Source organism: Sander vitreus, chromosome 17 (genome assembly GCF_031162955.1).
Source record: "Sander vitreus isolate 19-12246 chromosome 17, sanVit1, whole genome shotgun sequence".
Taxonomy (NCBI): domain Eukaryota; kingdom Metazoa; phylum Chordata; class Actinopteri; order Perciformes; family Percidae; genus Sander; species Sander vitreus.
The window spans coordinates 7,761,025-7,785,472 of NC_135871.1; the positions used below are offsets into that span (position 1 = coordinate 7,761,025).

A 24,448-nucleotide genomic window follows, 5' to 3' on the forward strand; every position below is an offset into this window, starting at 1 on the left:
AATTACGACTTTATGACTTTTCATAAACAGCTGAAGGAGCGGCGGTGCACGGTGTACATAGCGGAAACCCCCTATTTCTGATACCGTGGCGGCAGAGGAAAACAAACAAGCATGCAAATGGAAATTATCGCGGCCGGAAAAATGATCAAGCTCATTTTTATTTATCATGCGATTAATTGATTTATTGACTATCGCGACAGGCCTATTAGTTGTATCATTAGCCCCACCTTTTCATTCTTGTTGCTACTGTCCTATGCACATATACCGCTGCTGATCTTTCTGCCAGCACATACCGTACCGCTATCTCATCTTAAAGAGGAACCACTGAATCCATGAACCCGCCATGCAGCGTATAAAATCATTTGTCACATTTTCTCTTCATCCTTTTTAATACCCGTCATGTTCATGGTACGGTGTCTCTGTGTGTCGTCACCAGGGTACAGTCAGAGCCATGCCATATGAGAGGATTAGCTGTGTACAAAAGAGTGAGCAGGGAGAATCCACACTGGATTAGCCTATCTTCCAGACAAAACATGCAAACCACACCTTGTGTCTTTTTTTTTAAATCTGGAAGCAAAAAGCATTGTGGGGTTTCCATCCTCATTTAGCCTGGGGTGCATAGGTCAGCTGGCAGTGGGTCTTCCTGGAGGAGCCCAGCATTTGCTGTCGTCTCTCATGATTGCTCCTTGTCTACACGGACAGGGGGGCTGAGCAGATCAGGATGTGGAAGCTGACTGACTTTTAAGGAGGTGCTGCATGCGTTAGCGCCGTACCTGCTGTGTTCACATCTGTCTGCGGTACAGCTACACACACACACACACACACACACACACACACACACACACACACACACACACACACACACACACACAGAGAGCGGAGGCAAGTCTCATTCAGTAACCCTGAGGACCAGGAGGAGGTCGGTCATTGGTAGCCCATCAGCCCACATTCGTACGTACGTGCTGCGCATAGTAACAAGGTGACTGATTTCTCTGGCTTAAATCAGAACCAGTTTACCCAGGAATCCTTTAAAATATCAGTCATCAGAATCAGTTTTATTGGCCAAGTATACTTAACAGGGAATTTGACTTCGGTAGGTGTTCATTCTCTATACATTCAACAAATAGACATGTAGTAGTAAACATTCAGTAGACAAATAGTAATATAGACAACACTATACATATAGGCACATAATATACAGTACAAAAATACAAATATACAAATAAGACAAGTACACATGGAGTGGGATATAAAGTGCAAAAAGAAATAGTGCAAAGTACTGTGCAAGATGCATATTGGAATGATAAGTATGTAGTGTGTAGAGAAGTGTGTGAGTGGCCAAAGTGGGGATGACCCCACTTATCCGCAATTCAGTAGAGTGATGGCAGTGGGAAAGAAGCTGTTCTTATGTCTGGTAGTTTTTGTGCGCAGGGATCTGTAGCGCCTGCCAGAGGAGAGGAGGTTAAAGAGAGTGTGCAGGTCTGACTCTTAATTTCCACTAGTTGCGGAACGGCTCCGGAATGGCGGCCGAGTCAATAGGTTTCCATTAAAGTCAATGTGTGTGTTTCCACTGACTGCGGAGCGGCTGCGTTCCGACTCCGTCCCAGCTCCGGCGGTCCGCAGCCCTCTGGAGAAGATACGCAGAGCTTCTATTTTTGCCGGACGCCGGAGAGCTCCGCAGCAGTTCAGCACAATTCAGATTGTGCAGGACAGGAAGTCGAGCACAGAAACAAAATAAAACATCCGGTTAGTTTTCAAAATGAAATACACCGTGCTCACGGCAGATTATATTTCCCTGCACTACACCTTGAAAACACAGCACAGAGTTGTTTCCCCTCTACTCCTCTGGATGGAAACAAACTGTTGTTGGTTTTGTGGTTCTATTTGTGGGTCCTCGTGACTTCAGCTGTCAGTCATGGCCGTAGCCGTTCTGCAACAAATCCGGACCTAGTGGGTATTGACGGACGGCAGAGCACAGAGCCGTTCCGCAGCGGAGCCGGTCTGCAGCCGGTGGAAATTAGGAGTAAACCTTTTACCTACATTGGGGAAAGAAAATGAGATAATTCACGTAATAAACCGTGTCTTCTTAACAAGGTATAGCAAGTAGGCCTGCTTTATTATGGAAAAATCGTTATCACAATTATTTTGGTCGATATTAGAATCACGATTATTTACATGATTACTCATTGGTGCAGACACCACCGTGTAGCAAATGTTGCAGATAGCATGTTTCTGCTTTCACGTCGGATTCCTGCAATCTGAACTGTTCCCAGACAAACGGAATTAGTTTGCTCCCCTTTTTGCTCAACCCGACGCCGCTTCTCTCCCTCTGCCATTTTCACTCGTACTGGTTTTAATCCTCCTGTTGTCCTTGGGTCAAATTTGACCCCTTTTAAAAATGTCTATATCAGAAATATGGGTTTCTTTTTAACCTAATTACCACAGAAAAGGATGGATTCCATACAACGCTCTTTGCAAATACAATTGAGCACTTTCATTGAATTTCGGGTGAAAATTGAAATGGTTTCAAATCAGTATCCTGACTAAACTCATCCACTCAACATACTCTGATCAAAATAATTCATAATTTCTGCTTTTTTTAACTCAAATATTAGGTATGATTCTATATAAATGAGGTTTATTGACCATGAATTCCAAAAAATAGTGTAAAACTAGTGGTAGTAAGTTGGTGTTGGTGAAAACTAAAAAAAACGTCAGAAAAAGCGATGAAAATGTCAAATGTCGAGGTAGGACAACACAAGATACCACAAACAGGACCTCGCTGACTATTGGCTAAGTGAGTTTAGCCTTCAGGAGGGGGCGGAAGTGTGCGTGTCATTGACAACACACGACAATGTTTTGGATAGCATTGTTTTTGTGATCGTTAGGAGCCAAAAACGATGACTTGCACAGCCCTAAAAGCAAGTGAAAGTTGATTTAACCAGCTATAATGTCCTCCCTCTCAGGACTGAGTTTAAACTCTGTACCACACACAGGACAACTCTATCAATCAGCATAACACATCCACTGAAGAAGGCAATGAACCAAAACATCTAACTGCCATTACACATACTGATATAACAAAATAAAGTAAGAGGAATGGTTGCAGTGCCGTTTCTAAAATGAGACTCCTGTCTGTGCCTCCGCTCTGATGTTTCTACTAGATAAACTGGAAATCCAAATGAAACATTTTCATAAGTGATCATCTTTTTTTTTTCCGTATTTCTTGTTGTTCATTCGCACAAGTTAAAGCATACCATCGTTGATCTTGATAATGATTGAGGCTTAGTCAAAAGTGTCCAATTTTCTGTGACATAGCTATGACTAATTTTAATAATTTTCCATGCTTTGAATGTTTTATGTGGCGTGTCTTTTAAGTGCTGATGTTATGATAAGACGGAGTATTTTTCTCTTAATGGAAGTTATTATCCGAAAATAACTTCCATTAATGTCATTAGTTCAACAGAGCCTTCATAAAGTTATGAGAAAACAGAACCATTATTAGAAGAAACTTTGCATAACATAATTTTCCAATTCCCTTGCTGATACATGGTATTATGTTAAACTACACTGTTCAGATCTTGCAAGAACATACATGCTCCTGAGGAGTTCAGATGGTTTTCATTCTAAGGGAAAAATGTCTGGTAACACTTTACTTGAACGTATCTACATAAGAGTGACATGACACTGTCATGAACACATGACACTGTCATGACAGAGTCATGACACATGAACCCTAACCCTAACCATAACTGTTCATGACAAAAACCGAATGACACTTACTATAAGAAGCGTTATGTCATAAACGTTTATGACTTGTTTATAATGATAATAAATAAGTAAAGTGTAATCAAATATCCTTTATTTTCTATTGATTCCAAAAGCTACGACTTGACCATACCAATGCAAAAAAAACAAAACATTATTGTCCTTATACTTTCTGGCTGTACTGTACAGCCAGAAATTATAAGGACAATAATGTTTTTTTTTTTTTTTGGGCTTTTCTTGTTGTATACTGGATCTCGCACTATCCCTTAGGCCTTTGCCTTTTTATTGTTTATTAGTGTCATTGATGACTGACCGTATGAATGTGTATATATTTCGGTGGACTGTAGAAACTGAATTGCCCTTCGAGGAAAAATAAAGCTATCTGTATCTGTGTATCTGTATATTTCCAGCCCATTGGATGTGAAATAAAACCGTGACTATTAGGTCAAAGTGCTGACTTTCAGCTTGACCAATTGCCTGGTTCACCACTTTGGTCCAGACTGAAATATCTCAACAACTATTGGATGGATTGGCGTGACATTTTTTTGTACAGACCTATAAGGTCCCAAAGGGATGAATCCTGTTGACTTTGGCGATCCCCTGCCTTTTCCTCTAGCGCCACCAGGAGGTTCCCATTTGTGGTTTTTGAGCAAAATGTGTCAGTATCTATTGGACAGGTTGCCATGAAATTTGCTACAGGCATTTATGTTCCCCTGAGGATGATTAGTAATAACTTTTGCTTTTCATCTAGCACCATCGTCCGGTCAAAATTGTAATTTGTCCAGTTTGGTTTTATGACCAAAAACCCGCAAAGCTAATGACACACCCATCAGCTTCAGATGTACTTTGTGTTTTGTGCTAATTAGCAAATGTTAGCATTAGCATGATAGCATTGTCATTGTGAGCATGTTAGCGTTTGTGTCTAGGTGCAGCCCCAGTGGTCGTAGACCGAGTCTTGTTATTTAGGACTATGCAGAAGGAAAAGTGATATTATACCTACAGACAAGACAACCAAGAACTTTTTTTTTTTTTTGAGGCCAAACAGAATGTTCTTGACTGGCCAAGTCAGTCACCTGACCTCAGTCCAACTGAGCATGTGTTGCTAAAGACCAGGCTAAAAACAAAAAGCCCTCAAAGCAAGCAAGAAGTAAAGATGCTTGTATTACAGGCCTGACACCAGGGACACATCAGCACACGACATCAGCTATTAGCTATCAGTTATTGATTGGAACGATTTGCAACCAACCATTAAATGCGATGACTTTATGTCCAATAACTTCTGTCCCATAACGTTGGCCGATTGTGTAAACAAATGAATGCAATTCCTCCACCGTACATCTGATGTAGAAGTGAACACCCTCAAATCCATGCTTAAACCCTGCACTTTAACCCTAATAGTCATTTTAAATCTAATGTGCTGAACTGCAGAGCTGAAACAACAGCCAAGGTGTCACTGTGCTGGTGCTTTATGATTGCACTACATGTCCTGTGCCCTGTTTTGTAGCTGAACTCTCGCTGATGGATTTCTTCTTGTTCTTTTTCTCTTTTTCTCACAGTAAACTTTGACCACTTCCAGATATTGCGGGCCATTGGCAAAGGGAGCTTTGGAAAGGTAATGTAAACTCCATTTTATATTCAGTGGATGTGTGTGTTCTGTACCTCCAGTTACCCTGCACACAGTCGTTATCTCCGCTAAACAATCAGAGGACAGGCAGAACTGGCTGTGAAAAATTACACTTTAGCTCTCATGATATTATGGTGCTTTACAGATAAATACTGTTTGTATTTTAATAATAAATTATTAGTTAGTTATAAATACAGCTTATGTAATTCTTTCTGTAAAGTCACATAGAAGAGAGCCAACTTACTTTTTTATCTCAGCCAGCCAACATGCTAGGAGTTTTGACTCCACGTCTCTTCATTTAATTTCAGAGCAGCACAATACTTTGGCTGCATTTGTCATCATGCTCAATGCTTGGGCTGAATACAGCAGAGAGGAAAACTTGGCATGCCTGTGTGTGTGTGTGTGTGTGTGTGTGTGTGTGTGTGTGTGCGTGCGTGCGTGCGTGCGCGCTGCATATTGTGAAACCAAATTACAGCAGTTCTTTTCAACCTTGTCTCAGGTGCCAATATGATCACTGGTGGCCATTGTTGATAAAAAAGACATTTTGGATTCACTTTCGGGCCATTTGTTAGTTGAAGAAATCCTTTGTGTTCGTATTCAGTGCCTGTTTAGGACTTCAATAATGAATTCGGGGCGTAGCGGGTGTGTGCGCGGTTGTGTGTCAACTCACAGTTGGGCTCCAGAGATTGCAATAGTTTATCTTCATTTTGAATCCCAAATATCACAGCTAATATTTGTTCATTATACTCACGCCTTTGCGAATTTTCTGTCTTCTCAAAACACAATCTTTTTTCAAAAACATGTCCCTCTGTTATATCGAAAGTCATTGCCCAATGCTGAATACATTACCATGTGAATTTATGTTAATTTTTACGTACTGCTTTGTTCCCTCAAGCTGCTGCCACTTCCCTTATGATACTGAAGGGACTCTGCAGTAAGCTGGGAAACACACAGCGTGCAGGCCTAGCTTTAGAGAGACTGAAGCAATTTGTTTTGCACATTCGATTATTAACACTACATTTAATATTTTTTGGGAATAAATCCCACATGGAAATAAATGTTTGTTAAGGGTAGATGTCGAAGAGTAGTCGTGAGCAGGTGTAAACACTCGGGATGAGTCGGAGATGAAGTTGACAAGATGCGAAAGCAAAAAAAAATAAATACTTTCAAGAAAATAAAGTAAATTGACTTGGGAGTCAAAACAATCACATACAGCTGTTCACTAATTGACCTTAAATCAAGTCACCACTCTGAGGACATCCAACAGACTTACGTCCTACTCCCTCAGGTGTTCCGCCAGCCCTGTCTCCAGCAAATACAACTGCTACTCTATATAGCCTGAAGCCCCGCCCCTAAAATTGGAACATACCAACAATACAATACAATGCAGGGGTGGCTCAGGTGAATAGACAGTAACGGCTCCATACAGCCAAAATTAATATATCTAAGAAGCTAGACATTTACAGCATATCATTTATATGATTCACATTCAAATTAGACAAAGCCACAAGACATCTTGATGGCTGAAAAATGTATTACTTAAAATTCCGGTTAACTTCCTGTTACCCCGGAAGTCATAGACCCATTTAAACGCGGCAAACTTTCCTTTAACAAAGAGAGCACATGTTGGTAAGACGAAGATTAGGCCTACCTGTTACCCTCTGTTACCTTTTTCTACTCAACAAACACACATAGTTACCAGAAGACATTTGTGTTGCGTGGATATTTTAACCTGTCATGTCTGTAAAGTAAATGGTATGGTTTATGGTGTATTGATGGTTGTAGCTAGAGCATATTAAATCACCGCAGTATTAGATGTTAAATGTGTTGGCCTATATACAAGAAAGCTACGGGATTACTGTAGGGAATTTGATGAATGGCTAGGTTAACAGATTATTTGAAAACAGTGTGATAATTAACAGAACATATTGACACGCTAACCAAACCTATAGAGGCAACCTTTACACTCAGTCTTTGAGAAATAAACTAGGTAGCACATCGCTACAATTCAAACATAAGAGCTTTAAATAAGCTGCTCTCCTGGCTAAGATAGATGTCCTAAAAAACAAAGTTTCAATGGGAAGTTTTATTCATTTCTGGATTTCCCCCTCTTCCGCATCAGGCGAGGGGAGCTTTCTCCCTGTATTTGAACTTGCACTCTTTAATGTCATATGTCTTTGATTCTCATTTAGTTTTATTTCTTACTTGAATTAGCATTGTTGGAGGGAGCCTAAGACTCACCTGCTTTTGTAATCGTTGTGCATTGATAATAAAAAAAAAAACAACCTTGAAACTTGGAAAAGCCAACTGCTTTCATCTAAGAGGCACGGATCTTGTCTGAGAGCCGGCTTTCCAGTTACACGATATCTGTAACACGGAGGTGTTCGCGCACACTTTTGTGGAGACACTGGGCGTGCACACACAGACAAACTGCACTCACGCAGACAGATAGATGCACACAGAGACGTCCAGATAAAGTTCGTCCTTGTTGGCGGTCATCCTGTCTGTGTTTTATAGCCCACTGTGGCCTCGCTCTGTGTTCCTGCTGTTTCTGAATACTTAACAGCGTGAGTCTTCGGCTCTCCACTGAACACACTGAGGCCTGTGTTGGTGGGTGTCATCTAAGCCGGGATGTAATTAAGAAGATGGGTAAACCATGACCTCCAGTTGGCATAAAGACGAGACAAAGCAAACTATCATTTAAAGATATAATGCGTATTTTAAGATTTGCATCAAGTTTCACTTTTTGCACCAAAAAGTACATCATACAACAACATACAGACCTTGGCATTTGTGTGTGTGTGTGCGTGTGTGTGTGTGTGTGTGTGTGTGTGTTTGAGAGAAATGTAAAGTGAGAAGGGCAGAATTGGGCACAAACATGTATATTCCAGCTTGTGTGGGTGCTCCAAGAAAGTGGGCTCTTTGGTGCGCAGCACTGTACTGTAGGTGTGTGTGTGTGTGTGTGTGTGTGTGTGTGTGTTGCATTTGTGAAAGTGAGAGAATGTGTTGTGCTTAGGTTTGAGCTGAGAAAGAAGAGACTGTCACAGGGGAAGCGGGGGAAATCTTGTCCAAAAGCCATCTGCAAACATGGGTTATACTGGCTCTACTTTGCATTTCATTTCTCGTTTCGTTTTTATACACATACAGTATTAGAGAATGTATCTTTCTCTCTTTTGGCTCTCGCTCTTTCAACACAAGAGCTTCTCTTGATGTCATCTGCCCCTGTCAGCAAGACTTTAAAAATCTCACAATTGCTGCACAACTGAAAGTAGAAGACATTTTCTATCCCAGACTGTTATCAAATCAACCTGGGTGTGCACACACTGTGCAACTGATCCTAAGGTCCCTTATTACACTGTGGTGTAACTTATGATTCTGGGCTGTCCCAGACAAAAGTTGACGGTTGTGTGGGATTTGTGTGAAACCCGAAGTCATCAATTTATACCAGTTACATTTCCAGTTTACAGGTTACACTTCTTACTTCTGCTAGATTATTCCCAGATGGAAAGTTGCCCGCCAGTTTCCGCTGCCATTGCATACTGCTCATCCCCCTGTATCAGACTCCTATCCAAGAGGCTCAAAGTACACGTGCGTCTTGCTATTTGGCTGTGATGAAATCGAACCTGTCTGAAAACTTTGGTAGTGTCTGAGACAGCTCATCTCGAGGTCCAAACGTGTCTCAGAACCACTCGAGCTAGATGGCCTGTCGTGACAAAAATCTGTCCGGAAAGGCATGGTGAAAGTTGTGTAGTCTGTATTAGTCCCTCCCTCCCTCCCTCTCCTTTTAAAATATCAGGCCTCGTTTCTCTTTCAATCCCCCACAGTTCCTCTCACAATTATATTCAAGGGGGTTTTATGGGCTCGACAGTAAAGAAACATGTGCTGGCAAAGCAATATGTTATTATTAAAAATAAAAAATGGCATTAATATTGTTTGAATTGCCACTCTAAGCGCTGTCTCTCTTTACCTCTCCCTCTATCGTTTTGGAGCATCTTTCCTCTGCCTCGTGGGGGTGAAGAGTGATGGTAGCTAGGTGTGATTATTTCCACAGCAGTGGAGGATGTAGCTCATTCATAACATGTCTGCTAGAGGGCTGAATGGAAATATACAGCACCACACAGTCGGGATAATTGTTTTCTCCCCTGTTGCTCCGTCTCTCCTCCGCTACCTCCCCCCCCCACCCATGAGCGATACACCCCTGCGTCCTTTTGTCACTCCGTCTCGTCGTTTCCGCCACAGGGCTCATTAAGGCCTGTGCCGAGAGAGCTCGAGGAGGGAGTTGAGACCCGAGGCAGACATTGGCACTTACGACAGTTCGGTGACAGCTCCTTAATGCCTACTGTCGCACGGACAGGTGAACGTCTGATCAGAAAGACGAGAGAGGGGATAGGGAGGCGGTCAGAGGCAGCGAAGTAGCTCAGCTGGTGATTTCTACATCCTCATACCCCTGTACCACGCACACACTTTAGTGGGAATAAACCCTTATTAGGTGTGGGATGAAAGTAAAAGGACAGACGAACAGAGACAGGTGCTGGAAATAAGTAGGAGTGGGTAAGAGATGACACAGCGAGGGGAAAGGACAGCGAGAGAGGCCGTGACACCCTCATTATGTCGGGGAAGGTACCAGTGTCTGTGGAAAGGTCAGGAGATGATGAAGCCTTTGTTACCTTTTTCTCTCCGTTAGCCCTGCAGGGCTCCCAGGCAGCACACTGAGACTCCTCCTACCTATAGATACTGACTGTTAAGCCTCATCTCACTTCTTTTCATTTTCTAGCTGCAGGTGTGAAGAGCTCAGATGAGAGTTGGTTTTTGCCGAGTGCAGCTTTGCAGCCCAGCCAAGCCGCAGTGTAGCCTTCGGGCAACCTATTAGCCCTGAAATGTATGCTCTTCCATTACACTACACCTCTATAGGCGTCACAATGCAAAGCTCCACTGCATCGCCATTAAAAGAAGCAAGGGACCATATGGTAAAAAACGGCTTCAGGACTCGAAAACGCACTGCTTGAACACAACATTTAGAGAGCTCGTACAAATGCTCCGTTGTTTTGATGTAAATAATCATTTTAACCATTTATTTTTGTTTATAAATATATATTTCCTGGGCAAATCAGAATCTAGGAAAAATAGGGCATTTGGAGGCGTTAAAATTAATATTCCTGCCAACAAAATAAAATGTGCATGTTAGAAAATGAGAATGGCAGCAATACTGGAAGCCAGAAAATGTGTCATGACCTCTCAAGGTTTTCACCGGCGTCAGCATCTTGTTTCATCATCGTCCAAGTATGCCAAAGCACTTCTTTGTCCATACAAGAACAGACATTAAGGAGCTATGCATCATGAGTATACTAGCTTTTCCACTAATAATAAAATAGAATAAAAGGGTTACGTTCTTGCTCGTATTCATTATCACTCCAACCGTTCTTCCCCAGAGAATAACTGTTAATCACAATTTCAGTATGTAGGCTACATGTACTGTATCATTATTTAACTTTGCTGCTTGTGTTACCCAGAAATGGGACATAGAGTTTTGTCCCACCTCCACATTTTTTGATATCTGCTCAGCTCCATGGAGAATGAATTGCAAAAGTGTGACAGTATCCAAAAATCTGATACAGAACTGCCTCTCATTTGGCTTTAAAAGTTCAGATAAGAATTCCATCAACCTGCAAAATCAATGTCCTTTCCTCATCAAAGCAACTGGCCCAGGATGGACATCAGAATAGATCAGAGACTTAAAGCTGGTTGATTTATAGCCTTTGAAGATACTATAAATTGACATTTGCATTTGGCTAGTATTTAACAACAACTGTCTAATAGAAATGAGTCAATTGTCCATTACCAACCTTTCCAGAACAGCAATTGTCCAACAGTAGCTTACTTAACTAGCCTTAAGCAGTGTGCATGGGGTTCTCTAGTAAGAGTAAAGTCTTTTAGATGGTGGTGTATTTTCTTTTATCCTTTACAAAACCATATTCACAAAACAATACGAAATAGATCCAAAAGTGTGTTTTTAAAACATAAGCTGCAGTTATTGTGATTGCATGTCCAGCTTACTACCGTTACAGTAACGTATCATATCAATTAACTACATTACTTTGTGGGGTTACAGATTACATCACGCCTAGCCCGTCCACTGTGTAACAGTCTGTGTAGTACTTCCCCACTGTGTGTATGCCGGTCTTGGATGCTAACGGCTCTGTGCTACTTTTTATTGGATTTGGGAAAGTTTACACTCCAGCAACCCTACCCAATTTTAAATGAGATAGCGTTATGTTGGCCAAATGCATCAGTTAAGTCCTCAGACGAAAAGCTTTTTTTCTTGTCACGTTAACAGTGATAACATAACTGTTTGACAATACAAACAAGTAGACAGTAAGCAGGGATACGAGAGACTTTAAAGTGCTCATATTATGCTCATTCTCAGGTTCATAGTTGTATTTAGAGGTTATATCAGAATAGGTTCATGTGGTTTAATTTTCAGAAAACACCATATATTTGTTGTTCTGCACATTGCTGCAGCTCCTCTTTTCACCCTGTGTGTTGAGCTCTTTGTTTTAGCTACAGAGTGAGGCATCTCACTTCTGTACAATCTTTGTTGGGAGTCCCACATGCGCATTAAGTACTGCTAGCTAGATAGTTGCAGAGTATGAGGGCGTGCCACGCTAGCAGCTAGGCGAGCATTATAACGTGTGTTACAAAGTGACGCACATTTGTCACGGAAGTAAAGGCTGGACTACAATAGAGCTGTTTGGAGCAGTTTGTGAACAGGGTTTTCTGTTGGAGATGGTAAGTCCCTTTGGGGTGGACTTTGGGCTTTTTCACTTTGTAAACCTATAACGTGCACAAAAAAGATATATAACACAATAAAGGAAAGGGGAAAAGCCAAAAAGCATAATATGAGCACTTTAAGAGTTTCTTTCTACAGAGTCAGCATTAAACAATAAATGTGCCTCAAAAAGAGAGCTGACTGATATGCTAATCAGTTGATGACTACATCAAACCTCAACAAGGGTATCAAAACAAGGCATCACAATATCATACAATCAGCTAAAGCAGGGCACAGTATACTCTGCAGAGTGGGTGAAGTTTTTCATATTGCGCCACCATGCTTCGATGGTGATGGCAAGAATAGCATGAGAAAGAAATGCATGGTAAAACTGTCTCACTACTGTGTGAGACAGTAACTTAAGGGGAAAAAGGGTTAGTGTATGAATCAATCAATCGTTGCGAGAGCTAAAGTGCTCATACATTTGACGGACCAAATGTAGGCTATGTATGTCAGTGTAGTGGACGTTCCCACAGGTACACTAAGCTCCAAACAGAAACCAGAGCAAGCTGTCAGATACAGTACGTGAAGTAAAATACCATTTCAAATCCCTGTAGTTAACAAAGACAGGCATCAAGGTAACATGCTGGGCGTCAATCATTTTAATGGTCAGTTTTATCCCTCACTGATTTATACTATGCATTCATTTTGAAAGACGACATTCTACATTATACAGTATCTGTTATCAAAACAGCATGTGTTTCCATCGTGGTGATATGGGAAAAGGTATCCATCATTTTGATGAATATGTATGAGACGTCCCACCTTTAATGAAACATGCAGTCACGCTTCTAACACCTTCAGTAAAGTAAATACGTGAGACGAGCCTTCGGGCACTTTTTGTGCATTTTAAGTTTCCTTTACATCCTGTGATAAATGTAATCCTCATTATGCCGTCCTGATATTTTCCCACCTTCACACATGAGTGACTTCAAAGTCTTTTTGTGTCTTTTATATAAACTGGAGGTACACACACACACACATGAACAATTTTCTGCAATTTGTGTTTTTGTCCCAGCGACCATTTTGGAATTGTTTAATTGGTTGAATCATGTGTACATGTTTCTTTTGTTGTAGACATGCAACACAATATTTAGAAGTCTGCTTTACTCGCTCTCTTTTCCCTCTAATTTCTTACAATTTTATGCAATCATAACAAACAATAGTTCAAACTGAAAGTCAATTATAGAATCTTAGTAAGGGATGCACTAATCGGATACTGGATCGGCACCAGGGCCGATAATGACCTCATTAAACGTATTGGTTATCGGCCACCAATCTACATTAAATATGGTTTATTTGTGAATGTGAAGAAAAATGCAGTGGTCACAGCAGTCTGAAATAATCTGCAACTATTTTTTCACGCAAAAAATGCCGGGCTCCTGCTTCTCAGATGTTTGATGCTTTTTTTTCTCCTCATATTTGACCAGAAAGAGACAATTTACTGAACATCTTCAGGTTTTGGACTGTTTTGGACAGACAAAACAGGACATGTGAAGATGGCACCTTGTACTTACTAATAACTATATAAGTGATTTATCAAAATAAAAAGATTGGAAAATGAATAGATGATGAAAATACTTTGCAGCTTCAGTCACAGCAGTACCTGGCTTCATGTTACCTTACCTATAAATATGATTCCATTGAGTTCCATACAGTGAGAACTACAGATTCTAAATTTTGGAAAAAAGAGATATGTTGAAGATGTTGTAAACATCGTTATTGGATTCGTACTCTGTATTAGATACCTTGAGTTAAGGTATATCGGAATCGATATTGTGAGAGAAAAAATGGGATTGGTGCGTGATCTCTGCTATAAGTTGTTTTAGTTTGAAATGTTTAAAAGATGGAGCCATTGCTTGGACTGTTTTTGCATTTCCTTTAGTTACACCAAATGCCTGTATAATGTTCAGTGATTTTCAGTGGAGGCTGCTTCAAAAACTGAAGCACTCTCAGGCTGTTAGAGGAAGGTCCTGATGTGCTTGCAATTTGTTTCGGCATATAATGTTTTTTTTTTGTATTCATCTGTACGCAAGATGATTCTCACCCTTTTTCTTATGTACTACAAAGCTTCCCTTTGCTTACTCTCAGACTCCATGACAGTCTCTGATCCATGACTGTGCTTATTAATGGTCATGCCTGCTGTAATAGTGCATCCTGGAGCTGTGGAAAAAGGATGGCCAAGTTCAGTAAACAACTTTAATTTCCTGCAGGCTGACAGCAGCTGCTGTGGAGCAGAAGACATCCAGTGGAATGAACCAAATGAAAGAGCAAATTATTCCTTCTTCTCCCTGGATGACATGTTCATCCGACCCTGAAAATGTGTTTGCCTCAAAGAACTCTTGCCCAAATGCAGCATTGGCAAGAGTGTGTACAGTATGTGTGCGCAAGTGAGTGTGCGTGTTTGCATGTTTTCAAGTTATCCTGTACTTGTACAACTCTTTTTCAATCACTGCTCGCCGAGGATGAGTGTTACACCATCGTACCTAGGGATAGGTTTCGTTAGTTTTATTGATACTGGTATCGATCCTGATACTGCTGATCGATACTGATACTTATCGATAGGGCTGGACAATATATCGATATTATATAGTAATATCGTGATATGACATAAGGGTTGTCTTTTACTGGTTTTAAAGGCTGCTTTACAGTGAAGTAAAGTTTTAAGATCCCTCCTAAGATTTTTCCATTTTAAACATACAGAACAGACAAACACACTTGAACAAGAACAACCACCCACTCCCACTCCCCACCCTCCGCGGTCTCGCAGAAATCACACCTTGCCTAGTTGCTCTCCTCTACTTCTTGTGATGCTGAGGTCATTAGGACTGATACCTGTGCTGCTGTGCATTTCCATAGGTCTATAGTTGATGATCTGGCTTTGTTAATCCTTGCTGTAGAGAGCTCAAGCATAACTATGTCTAGAAAATACGCCAACCACTGTTTTATACAACCGAGTGGGGGGGGAGCCAGCGTTGAGCTATCATTTTCTTGGTCGCGGTTGAGCCGGCTAGCCAAATTTTCTTCTGTCTCCCAAGCAGGTGTAATTTAGAGTCGTCATTAAGTAAGAAAACAATCGGGTGAGGAGGAATTCGACGTCCTATCACATCAGATATTATCTATGTTGTTTTATTCCAAAACTCATGCACCTGTTCACACTCCCAGACCATGTGCAAGACAGTTCCAGTTTGTTCAGGTTGGCAGAACGTGCAATAGGGAGTAGGAATGACTTTAGAGACATATCTCTTCTGAGGCGTCCAATATGTCCTATGGCATATGTTGAAGTGGATCTGCTGGTGATTTGGGTTCTTGGAACAGTGGGAAATGTTCCAAACTGTCTCCCAATTAATTACATTCCCCTCCGAGCTCAACTCTCGCTCCCATTTAGTGATGTACTTTCTGAACTTACCAGACTGTTCTAGCTGTTCTATTATTTGCCTTTTCCCCACTTAGACATTATGTCCACATTACTGATGATTATTTATCTAAAATCTAAGTGTGAAGATATTTTGTTAAAGCACCAATTGTCAACCCTACAATATCACCGCAATATCGATATCGAGGTATTTGGTCAAGAATATCATGATATCTGATTTTCTCCCTATCGCCCAGCCCTACTTATCGATACTCTGATTGATACACTCCATTCTTTGGTGCAAAAAACAAAGACATAATTGACAATTGATATTGCAAATGAGGGTCGCCCCGCAATGATCTCTCGAGGATAAATAAAGGTTAAATGAATAAAAAATGAATGAAAAGACGTGATAAGATTCAACAGTTATTGTTACCTTTTTGCGGAAATAACAAATGAAATTGTTCCTTGAGTTTCCTGTATATATAATGGAGTATATATAAAGGAGCCACTGATGCATATGTCTGCTTCACCGCTGTTCGCTGCGATGGAGAAGGGGTCGGACTTGGGTGTCTGACTTCTTGTACCCACTGACGAAGCTGTGGCTGCTGCTTGATCGGCGTTGTCGATGGGATCTTTCATGAACCTTAATTAGAAGACCGATTCTTACTGTGTCCTGAGTTAACAATTGACTTATTTTTTTTTAATGATAACGAGTGACGGGCGTACCTTTTTTTTAGTTTGGAAAATCCCATCAGCATCGGAGCCAGCAGCAGCCGTACTTTGCTAAAGCAGTCAAACACGTTGCACTGCTGTTGTATTGCTGGTGTTAACCCCTTCACACACAACTACCTTTTTTTTTTTACATGTATTGCATTTAAATCATTAAATTTAGTAAAGTGAGTGAGCCATGACTGGAGAGCAAACATGCAGTAACGCAATATCAAACATCGGCATTATAAATGAAATGTATTATTATTATTAGAATGATTTAACATTACATGTACTGATAGCGGCACTGTTTGTTCAGGAGCTTATACTAGGGCTTTGACTCCGAACTTCGTTATTCGAATATAATTTGAATATTAAAGAAAATAATGATATTCGAACGAATATTAGCCAGCTCTTAATATTCGAACCTGTTATGGGCATTATTTTTTGTAAATGTGTTTGCTTGTAAACGTTTTCAATTCAGATTCCGAGGCTTTTTCACGCATTTCGAAATGTAACTACACGTCGCGGCGACTCAGCCGTGGCTTGCATTTCCCCCGACTCATTTCCTGGTTCTCCTTCTCCATAAACAACAGGAAATCAAGGAGAGGGTTAACTTTTCCTGCTACAGATGTCTCACGGTTGTCAGAAAGAACAGGGGAGACACTTTGTTTCTCTTGCTATATGACTCTAGAGTCGCTACTCGCTCTGAAGCTACCGGTAATCACCGTCATTCTCTCACTCTACACACACGCCGGCTCGACGCACACACCAGCGCACGAGTATAAACATCAGGCCACTTACGTAGGCTACGGTGAAAGCTCCGAACTTCCTGTCGAAAGCATACTGTTTGTGTTTAATCCAGGGTCAATTTTTATAATTTTTCTTCTGAAAACATCGTCTGCCTATTATTACTACATTGACTGATCCACGGCCCTCTGGTGGACAGAACATATACAACTTAAGTTTGATAAAAATATAGGTCTTACTGAAGGCATTTAATGCTCAAAATATTATTAATAAATATTTGAATATATTAGAATATTAATATTAATAAACAAACGGAATTTGAATATGATTTTTGGGCAAAAGTCAAAGCCCTAGCTTATACAACTGACCCGTTCTTGATACCAATCCCTAATTGTACCGCCAACAAACCAGGATAAAAGCTAACTCCAAGGGAAGGATGGATGTCACCACTTGACGTACAGTAGCCTATATTTCCGCTGAACTTAAAAGGAGAAACACAAGCTGGCTGCCTCTCTCTCCTCCCCTCAGGCAGTGGTCTGCTATCTGTTCGTGTTCCCCCATGTGTTTCAGTCAGAGGCTTCTGGCCGACTTGGCACTTACCTGACCTAGAAAACCGAAAAATCTGCAGCTTCCTGACTGAGTCCACTAAATTAAACACCCTTTTCTCCTCTCTGCAAGCCTTGTTGTCTCGGGAGCTTTAGACCTTCTGACAAGAATTGATAGGACTGCTAACTATAGCAGAACAGTGGAGGGGATAAGGAGTAAGAAAGAAGGGGGATTGTAGAGGTAAACAACATGCAGCCATCTCTGGGATTTAACAGCAATGCTGCGCTTTGAAGCTCGGCATGAGAGAGCTTTTTTAGCAGCCGAGTGATATGTTCAGCTAATAAGCATTTAAAACATGCACACATCGGGGGGGGGGGACTAACGTTGAGATTAACCAGAGGGAGGTCTGGGTAGATAGAGAAGAGCTGGAGGTGGAGGCAGCGGTCTGTGGCACAGACCTAGATCACTATTTGTTAACGTATGAAAGATTTAGAGTGGCTGAAAGGGAATTTGGGCTTTTATTTTATTTGTGTTGAGTGTCACCCGCCCAGGCACAGAAGGACAGACTCTGATACCTAATAGAAGTATGATTCCCAGAGATATGAATATCATCATATCTACCTGATACCGCATGAAGGTGGCCGAGTGGTAAGAGAGTCTGTCCTAAGACCTCGTGTCAACCTTTTTTTGATCTCACAATCGTTGTCTAATGCTATCGTGATATTGTAAATACTGAACATGGGTGATTTATTTATGAGCTTGAGACCGCGATCGTCTGAAGGAAATTAGAGTTTGCGGGCCATTTGAGGTGTTTGGATGTGATAGCCTTTTCACAGCAGACATTTTCACTTGTGAAAGTAGGAAAAGCACAGGTGTTGCTAATAACACGAATGATGGCTCTGTTCTAGTCACATGTCCCAGTAAACCATGACAGTGAGCCAGCCAGCATGCGAAACTGAAGCAGCTAAATGGAATTCAGCCATCATTCATTTTTATCATTTGCACCTGGGCTTTTCCCACTGTGACCAGAGTCTCTTATTTGCATTTCGCACTGTCATCTATAACAAGTGGTGAAATGTCTTAGGAAGGATAAATAGGGACTTTTCTACAGTTTAGTTTGAGTGCAACTTTGTTAAAATATTACATTGGTATAATGCGGATATATTTTAGGGTAAGACCTGCGGTAGTTTCCAGAATAAGTTAAGCCCAATATAACTTTAGAAAATCATGAATAATGCCGGTATGATAACCGAAGCATGTGAGAGTCGGAAAAACTAAAACAGCCAGCCACAATGGTGTATACTCTTTAATGCAGCCTTTAAGAATAGGAAAACACAACGATAACTATAAAACAACAACCAAGCCCATACACTCTTAATACTCCAGTCTCATATAACAATAATGTATCACCCCGCTCTGTTATTAGATACCATTAATCATCTTGTAATGCCTCTGAAATCATCATGAGCCCCTGTGGGTGCTGGTGCCAAATCTTCCAAGGCCTTGCCAAGGTCCACTTGCTGTTCTTCGTTTCAAAGTGTCATTCAACAAGCATACAAGGTGTGATTTTTCAGGTGGGGATGCATGGGATTTCCCCATTTCTGGTCTACGTATCCCTGCCTCTGTTGAATTCATTTGATCCCCGGTGGGGACAAAATGTATCCCCCCCCCCTCAAAGTTATCAATGCTACTAATAGAAGTATTTTAAACTAAGTAAAGCGCTGTAACCTGAACAGTCTATAGTGCGATAAGACAATAAATTCTGAGCGGCAGATTTGCTGGTTGTATTTAGCCGCTACAGAGCTCTGGGACGCCGGCTACCAGCGGCAGGTGTTCAGCCACCAATAGGTGAACGCGGGCCGGCTACAGGCACCGCCAGATGACAGTCCTTTTAGGGGCCACGGTAGTGGAGTTTAGCCAGAAAAAGTTTGCGTCATGCGGCACCAAAACGAAGAGAGCATTTCCCGGGTGAAAGTGTTTAGTTTTCACCGTGAAGTGAACTCTTCCGTGTGTTTTCCATTGAATGTTGAAGTGCATAAATAAGGGTTTGGGCATGCCTGGTTGAGTGGCACTATCCATGGTGTTGAAAGGGGGATTTCATTCTTGCATGTTTTGTTTGCATGATCAAAAACATCCCCCTGCTTTTTTCAACAAATCGTACCCTGTGTGTGTGTATGTGTGTGTGTGTGTATATATATATATAATATATTAAAAGCCATGAGTGAGATTGTATTGGTAGGTCTGATTTAATACCTCCTCTGTGATGGATGAAACGCATTATCAAAGGCGTGTAATGAACTTCCTGGTTTCCTATTTTGAGCATAGTTTGAGGCTCTTGCTCATAGGCCTGTCAGTCTGACTCTGCGCCGATATTTTTCACACCTCTTCTTCCATAACTCTGGCAGCATAATACTCAATTGTTAGCTAACCCTCAGTTAATAAAAAGGGTATTGAAGGAGCTGTTCATCTTTTTAATACTACATAAGTTCTTTTTTTTTTTGGTATTAGGACTATTGGTGCCTCGAGTCCAGATAACGTTCTAAGGAAATTGAAGGAGAAAGCACCTCTTGGGTTTAATTAAGACAAGCTAAAGAATTACACGCATGAACTAAAGGACTGGTTTGTTAAATGGGTGTGCTTCAGTCGTACTGGTCACTTTCAGAAAACTGTCTTATTCTTTTTAGTCTAGTGGATGAATCTTTTTATTGTATTGTGAATTCTCCAATGCCCTGTGGGATAATTATCCAATGATCTCGCAAATGAACATCACCCTGCCATCCAGTAAAAAAAGGCTGGAGTCAGAGCTGGACAGAACATCTCGCTGGAATATATAATTAGTCTTATGATCTTTGCTAGATGGGGCATACTATATATTGATTACAGCATCTTTGAATCTACTCTTTTAGTAGGCTGTACAATCTGGATTGTTTGCTGTGCAGTAGGGTTACTAATAATAATAATAATAATAGGGTAACATATAATAAGTATTGGAAAAAAATATTATTCTCCCTTTCGGGGGGAGGAGCTTAGGAGACTGATTTGGGCTTTAGCGGAAAGGGGGGAGGGACTGAGAAGTTTTTTGGCTAAGTCCTGGATCTTCACAATCCTACCTACAGCACCTTTTTAAGCGTTAGCTCAACCAATGTTTTCATTCCTTTAATGGTCATTGTAACAGAAAATAATAATAATAATAATAGTAATAATAATAGTGTAATACTGTGACACCGTGAAACTGATATATTCTGAGAAAATCTCATACTGTTGCAACCCTTCCGTGCAATCTCTGTTGGTCTGTTGAATATGAATTGCTGAATTATTAATGGATTACTGTTGCTCTTTTTTAATGGAGTTTACAAGTGGCTGCTCTCATCACAAGCCATGGAGGAACTGCCTTTGTTATTCTGTAATTGCTGCTCGTATGTGCCTCATTAAAGATCTTCAAAAGTTAGTTTTAGAACATGTGGGTAAACAACTCTGGTGGCTTTATTTAGACTGGTGGATGTTTGAATGTGTTATTGAATCACAGGAACGTGTTTCTCTGCCTGCCTGGCGCCCGCAGCTGACCCTGTGGATTAACTCCAGGAAACGGCACGCCAAGCTCCTCGTTATTAGTGCCGTTCTCCTTTCTTAGCACTGATTAAATAATGATTGTGCTGCAGTAAAACAAAGTTGGTTTCATGCTTCAAAGCTCAAAACTATTAAAAGTGAGCATCGGATGCAAATAATGTGACACAAAGGAGGGTTTCTTTGGATGCCTGTCTTTGAGGATGAGAAGGACAGGTGCTCTCATCTGTGGCGTTCCTTCAGGGCCCACAACAAAGAGTCGGCACTTCTTTTTTTCTTTTTTTTTTTTTTTTAAAGATTATTTTTTTATTTATTATTTTTTCCTTTATTAGAAAGTGGATAGATATGAAAGGGGGAGAGAGATGGGGAATGACACGCAGCAAAGGGCAGCAGGTCGGATTCGAACCCTGCGCCGCTGCAGAACGAGTCGGCACTTCTAACACTGTCCACAGAGACATCGATATTGTCATGCCTTTACGTTTAGTGTGTGTGTGTGTGTGTGTGTGTGTGAGAGTGAGTGAGAGAAAATCTTCTCATCAACATAAGCATAGCATTAACATAATACACATTGATATCACCCTTAACCCACTAGAAGTATCACTCTGTCCCTAAATAACGACAATAGTGATATTATATTGATTTCACTTTGGCTGGACATGCATCTCTCCTACCAGACAGTCCAGTATACCATGTAAGAATAATAACATATCCCACTGGTTTGTTTAGATACTGAAATGTTGTTACTTAATTCTAACTCTTAAACATTTCTACATTTATGGAAGTCTGCTTTTCACATGACTTTGTGGTTGAGGAGATGAATAGATTGAAATAGACATACTGTACTACCGTGTGTGTGTGTGTGTGTGTGTGTGTGTGTGTGTGTGTGTGTGTGTCCACCTCTAAAAAGCTCTCTTTAGTAGAGATAAACAGGTGCTATGTGCAGCTGGTGGTCAGAGATTACAGCCAACATCGTGACAGCATCTCACCCCGGGCCAGCGCTGTCGCCGAGTATAAACTGGACACAGCCCATGTGAATGGCCTGTTTTTTTTTTTTCTCTTCAATTGCATTTGCTCATTAACCAAAATACCATTCACGTTCACTGTTGGCATGGGACTAGAGCGGTCTGACAGCTGCTGTGCTGAATTCATTGTCACCTGGACCGTGACAGCAGGTTTTACTCACACGCTGTATGTAAATACAGCTGGTCAAAACACGGGTGTACATTCATTCATTCATTCATTCATTCAGTGTTTCTTCTCAAACAACGCTCCTTTTGAATTGAATCCATGGTAAACAAGTGAATAGTGGGAGCCGGACAGAGAAAGCATAAGTCTGGTGGTATGCTATATTTGTTTCTTTTTTGTCAACAAATCCAATTTAAAAGACCAAAACCAGCAAAGAATGTATTCTTCTAAAGCATATCTGTGTCGAAACCCTGATATCTCTTATACCTCTGCGCCATAGAGCTCCATTGTTGGCCGAAACCTTTTAAGAACACATCAATGAGCCACAGTGTTGCACTGGGTGACATGTTCCTTCATTACCATGAACACAGGCACAGCGGTTCAGTGTTTTGAGCTGCTGTAAATACTCACCGGCGCATCAAATTCACACCTGAAAATAGTTTTCTAAACAAATACGCTATTTACTTCCGTCCGGATGAAGGAAATTAGATGGGATTTTGAGCTTTACACTCTTAATAAATAGTACCTTAAGATGAAAAGCTTTTTTTTTTGTCATAAATGCATAATATTATAAAGAACTTGAATTACTAAGATTTGAAGTGGACAGCACCGTGAGTTCCTTTTGTTGGATGATTCGTGCTGGCTTGAGGCTGGAAAATCCAGAGCCTGTTCTAGGTGAATGTACCAATTGTTTAGCCAGCTTTAGTCAGCCAGCCAGCGGAGAAATTTGGCACCATCGTCGGACTCGTCCCTAGCTTCCACCCTGCCCGTTCAAAAACAAAATGACCTTTTATCTGTGACAAATATTTAAAGGAAATCTAAACAGCAGGTGTTCCTAGATTAGAATTTAACAATGAAAACCTCGACCGGGTTGGCTCATGCTGACCATTGGCAATTTGGAGATAATGTTACAGAATTAATTAGGGACACTTTAGTGTCCATTACTGCTCGGAGAGAATTGGTCTCAGAAGCCATCACTCTGCTGGTGCCTCGGTCCTAAACCAGCCGTCACAGCGATAGCCGGAATCTTTCATGTCAACGGATTTCAATCTAGGTGAAAATGTCTCCATTCATATGCAAATAGCTTGCAGAACATTCTGCCTCACACATCTCGCCTCAAAATTGTTACTTTCTTCTGCCCCATACTAAACTGGGCTAATGCATTGAATTGCTAATATGCCCAATGAATATATGAATAAATCCTTTTCAAAAGTCATCATTTCACTCAGCTGACCGGCTCCTGAGGATTCCAGATAAGATGGAGACGGTGGAAGATGACTGACAGTGTGATATCTGCCTGGTTGAGAAATATTCCAGACAGCTACCACAGTCAATAGTCTTGTAAATCAAGGAAATCTAAAAATAGCTGTATATAATGCAATTTTATGTACTTAGCATCAGAGAATATGGTCAGGATTTGAAGGACTTGACTCCATTCAAAATGAACGGAGTTTCATGTATAAAGTCTGACAATCAACAACCTACTGAGGTGAACGAGAACTGAGGGACGTGCACAGGGAATTGATGGCAGTAATTCAAAACAGAACAATTAAATATTTCGGTTACAAACGTTCACCTGTTGGCTGCCTGGAATTATTTCTCTCTCTGCCGCTGTCAGCTCTCTTTAGTGTTCCTGCAATCAGTGTGCCACACCGGTTCATGTGTAAAGCTGTATTCATCTTGGGTAACCACAGTCAACAATTAGCTTTTTACAGTGCTTGGCAACACACTTCGAGCTCCAAGATATCTGATGCTACACAATCAAGTCCGTAACATGAAGTCTACCATGGGAATAATCTATAAATCACTGAATGACTTAGATGTTAACTCTTATGGCAGCTACACACCGGGCCGATAATCGGCCGTCGGACAGTCTGGCGAGGTCAGTGACTCGATTCTGTTCGGTGTGTTCCGTGCCGTCATCTGTTGGAGGAGCTGTCGGCCTTCATTTTGGCCGACCTGACAGGTTCAGTCGGAGACAGGGCAGTCAGGACTCACCCGGAAATGGCAAGCGGGATGAGCGTGACTAAGCCTCTCAAAATCAGACGAAAATCTTTTAAACTGACCTTTGTCGTTCTGAAATGAAGACAGATTCAGCAACTGCATGGCCTATTTCTCG

The 24,448-nt window shown here is 41.1% G+C and overlaps 1 protein-coding gene across 1 annotated transcript in view; it reads left to right on the forward strand.

Moving 5' to 3' along the window:
* stk32c (serine/threonine kinase 32C) overlaps nucleotides 1–24,448 on the forward strand; it is a 95,283-nt gene that overhangs the window by 28,828 nt on the left and 42,007 nt on the right. Inside the window, exon 2 of the mRNA XM_078272740.1 lies at nucleotides 5,325–5,380. Within this exon, the coding sequence (XP_078128866.1) occupies nucleotides 5,325–5,380 (56 nt within the window). The remainder of the gene's footprint in view (nucleotides 1–5,324; nucleotides 5,381–24,448) is intronic.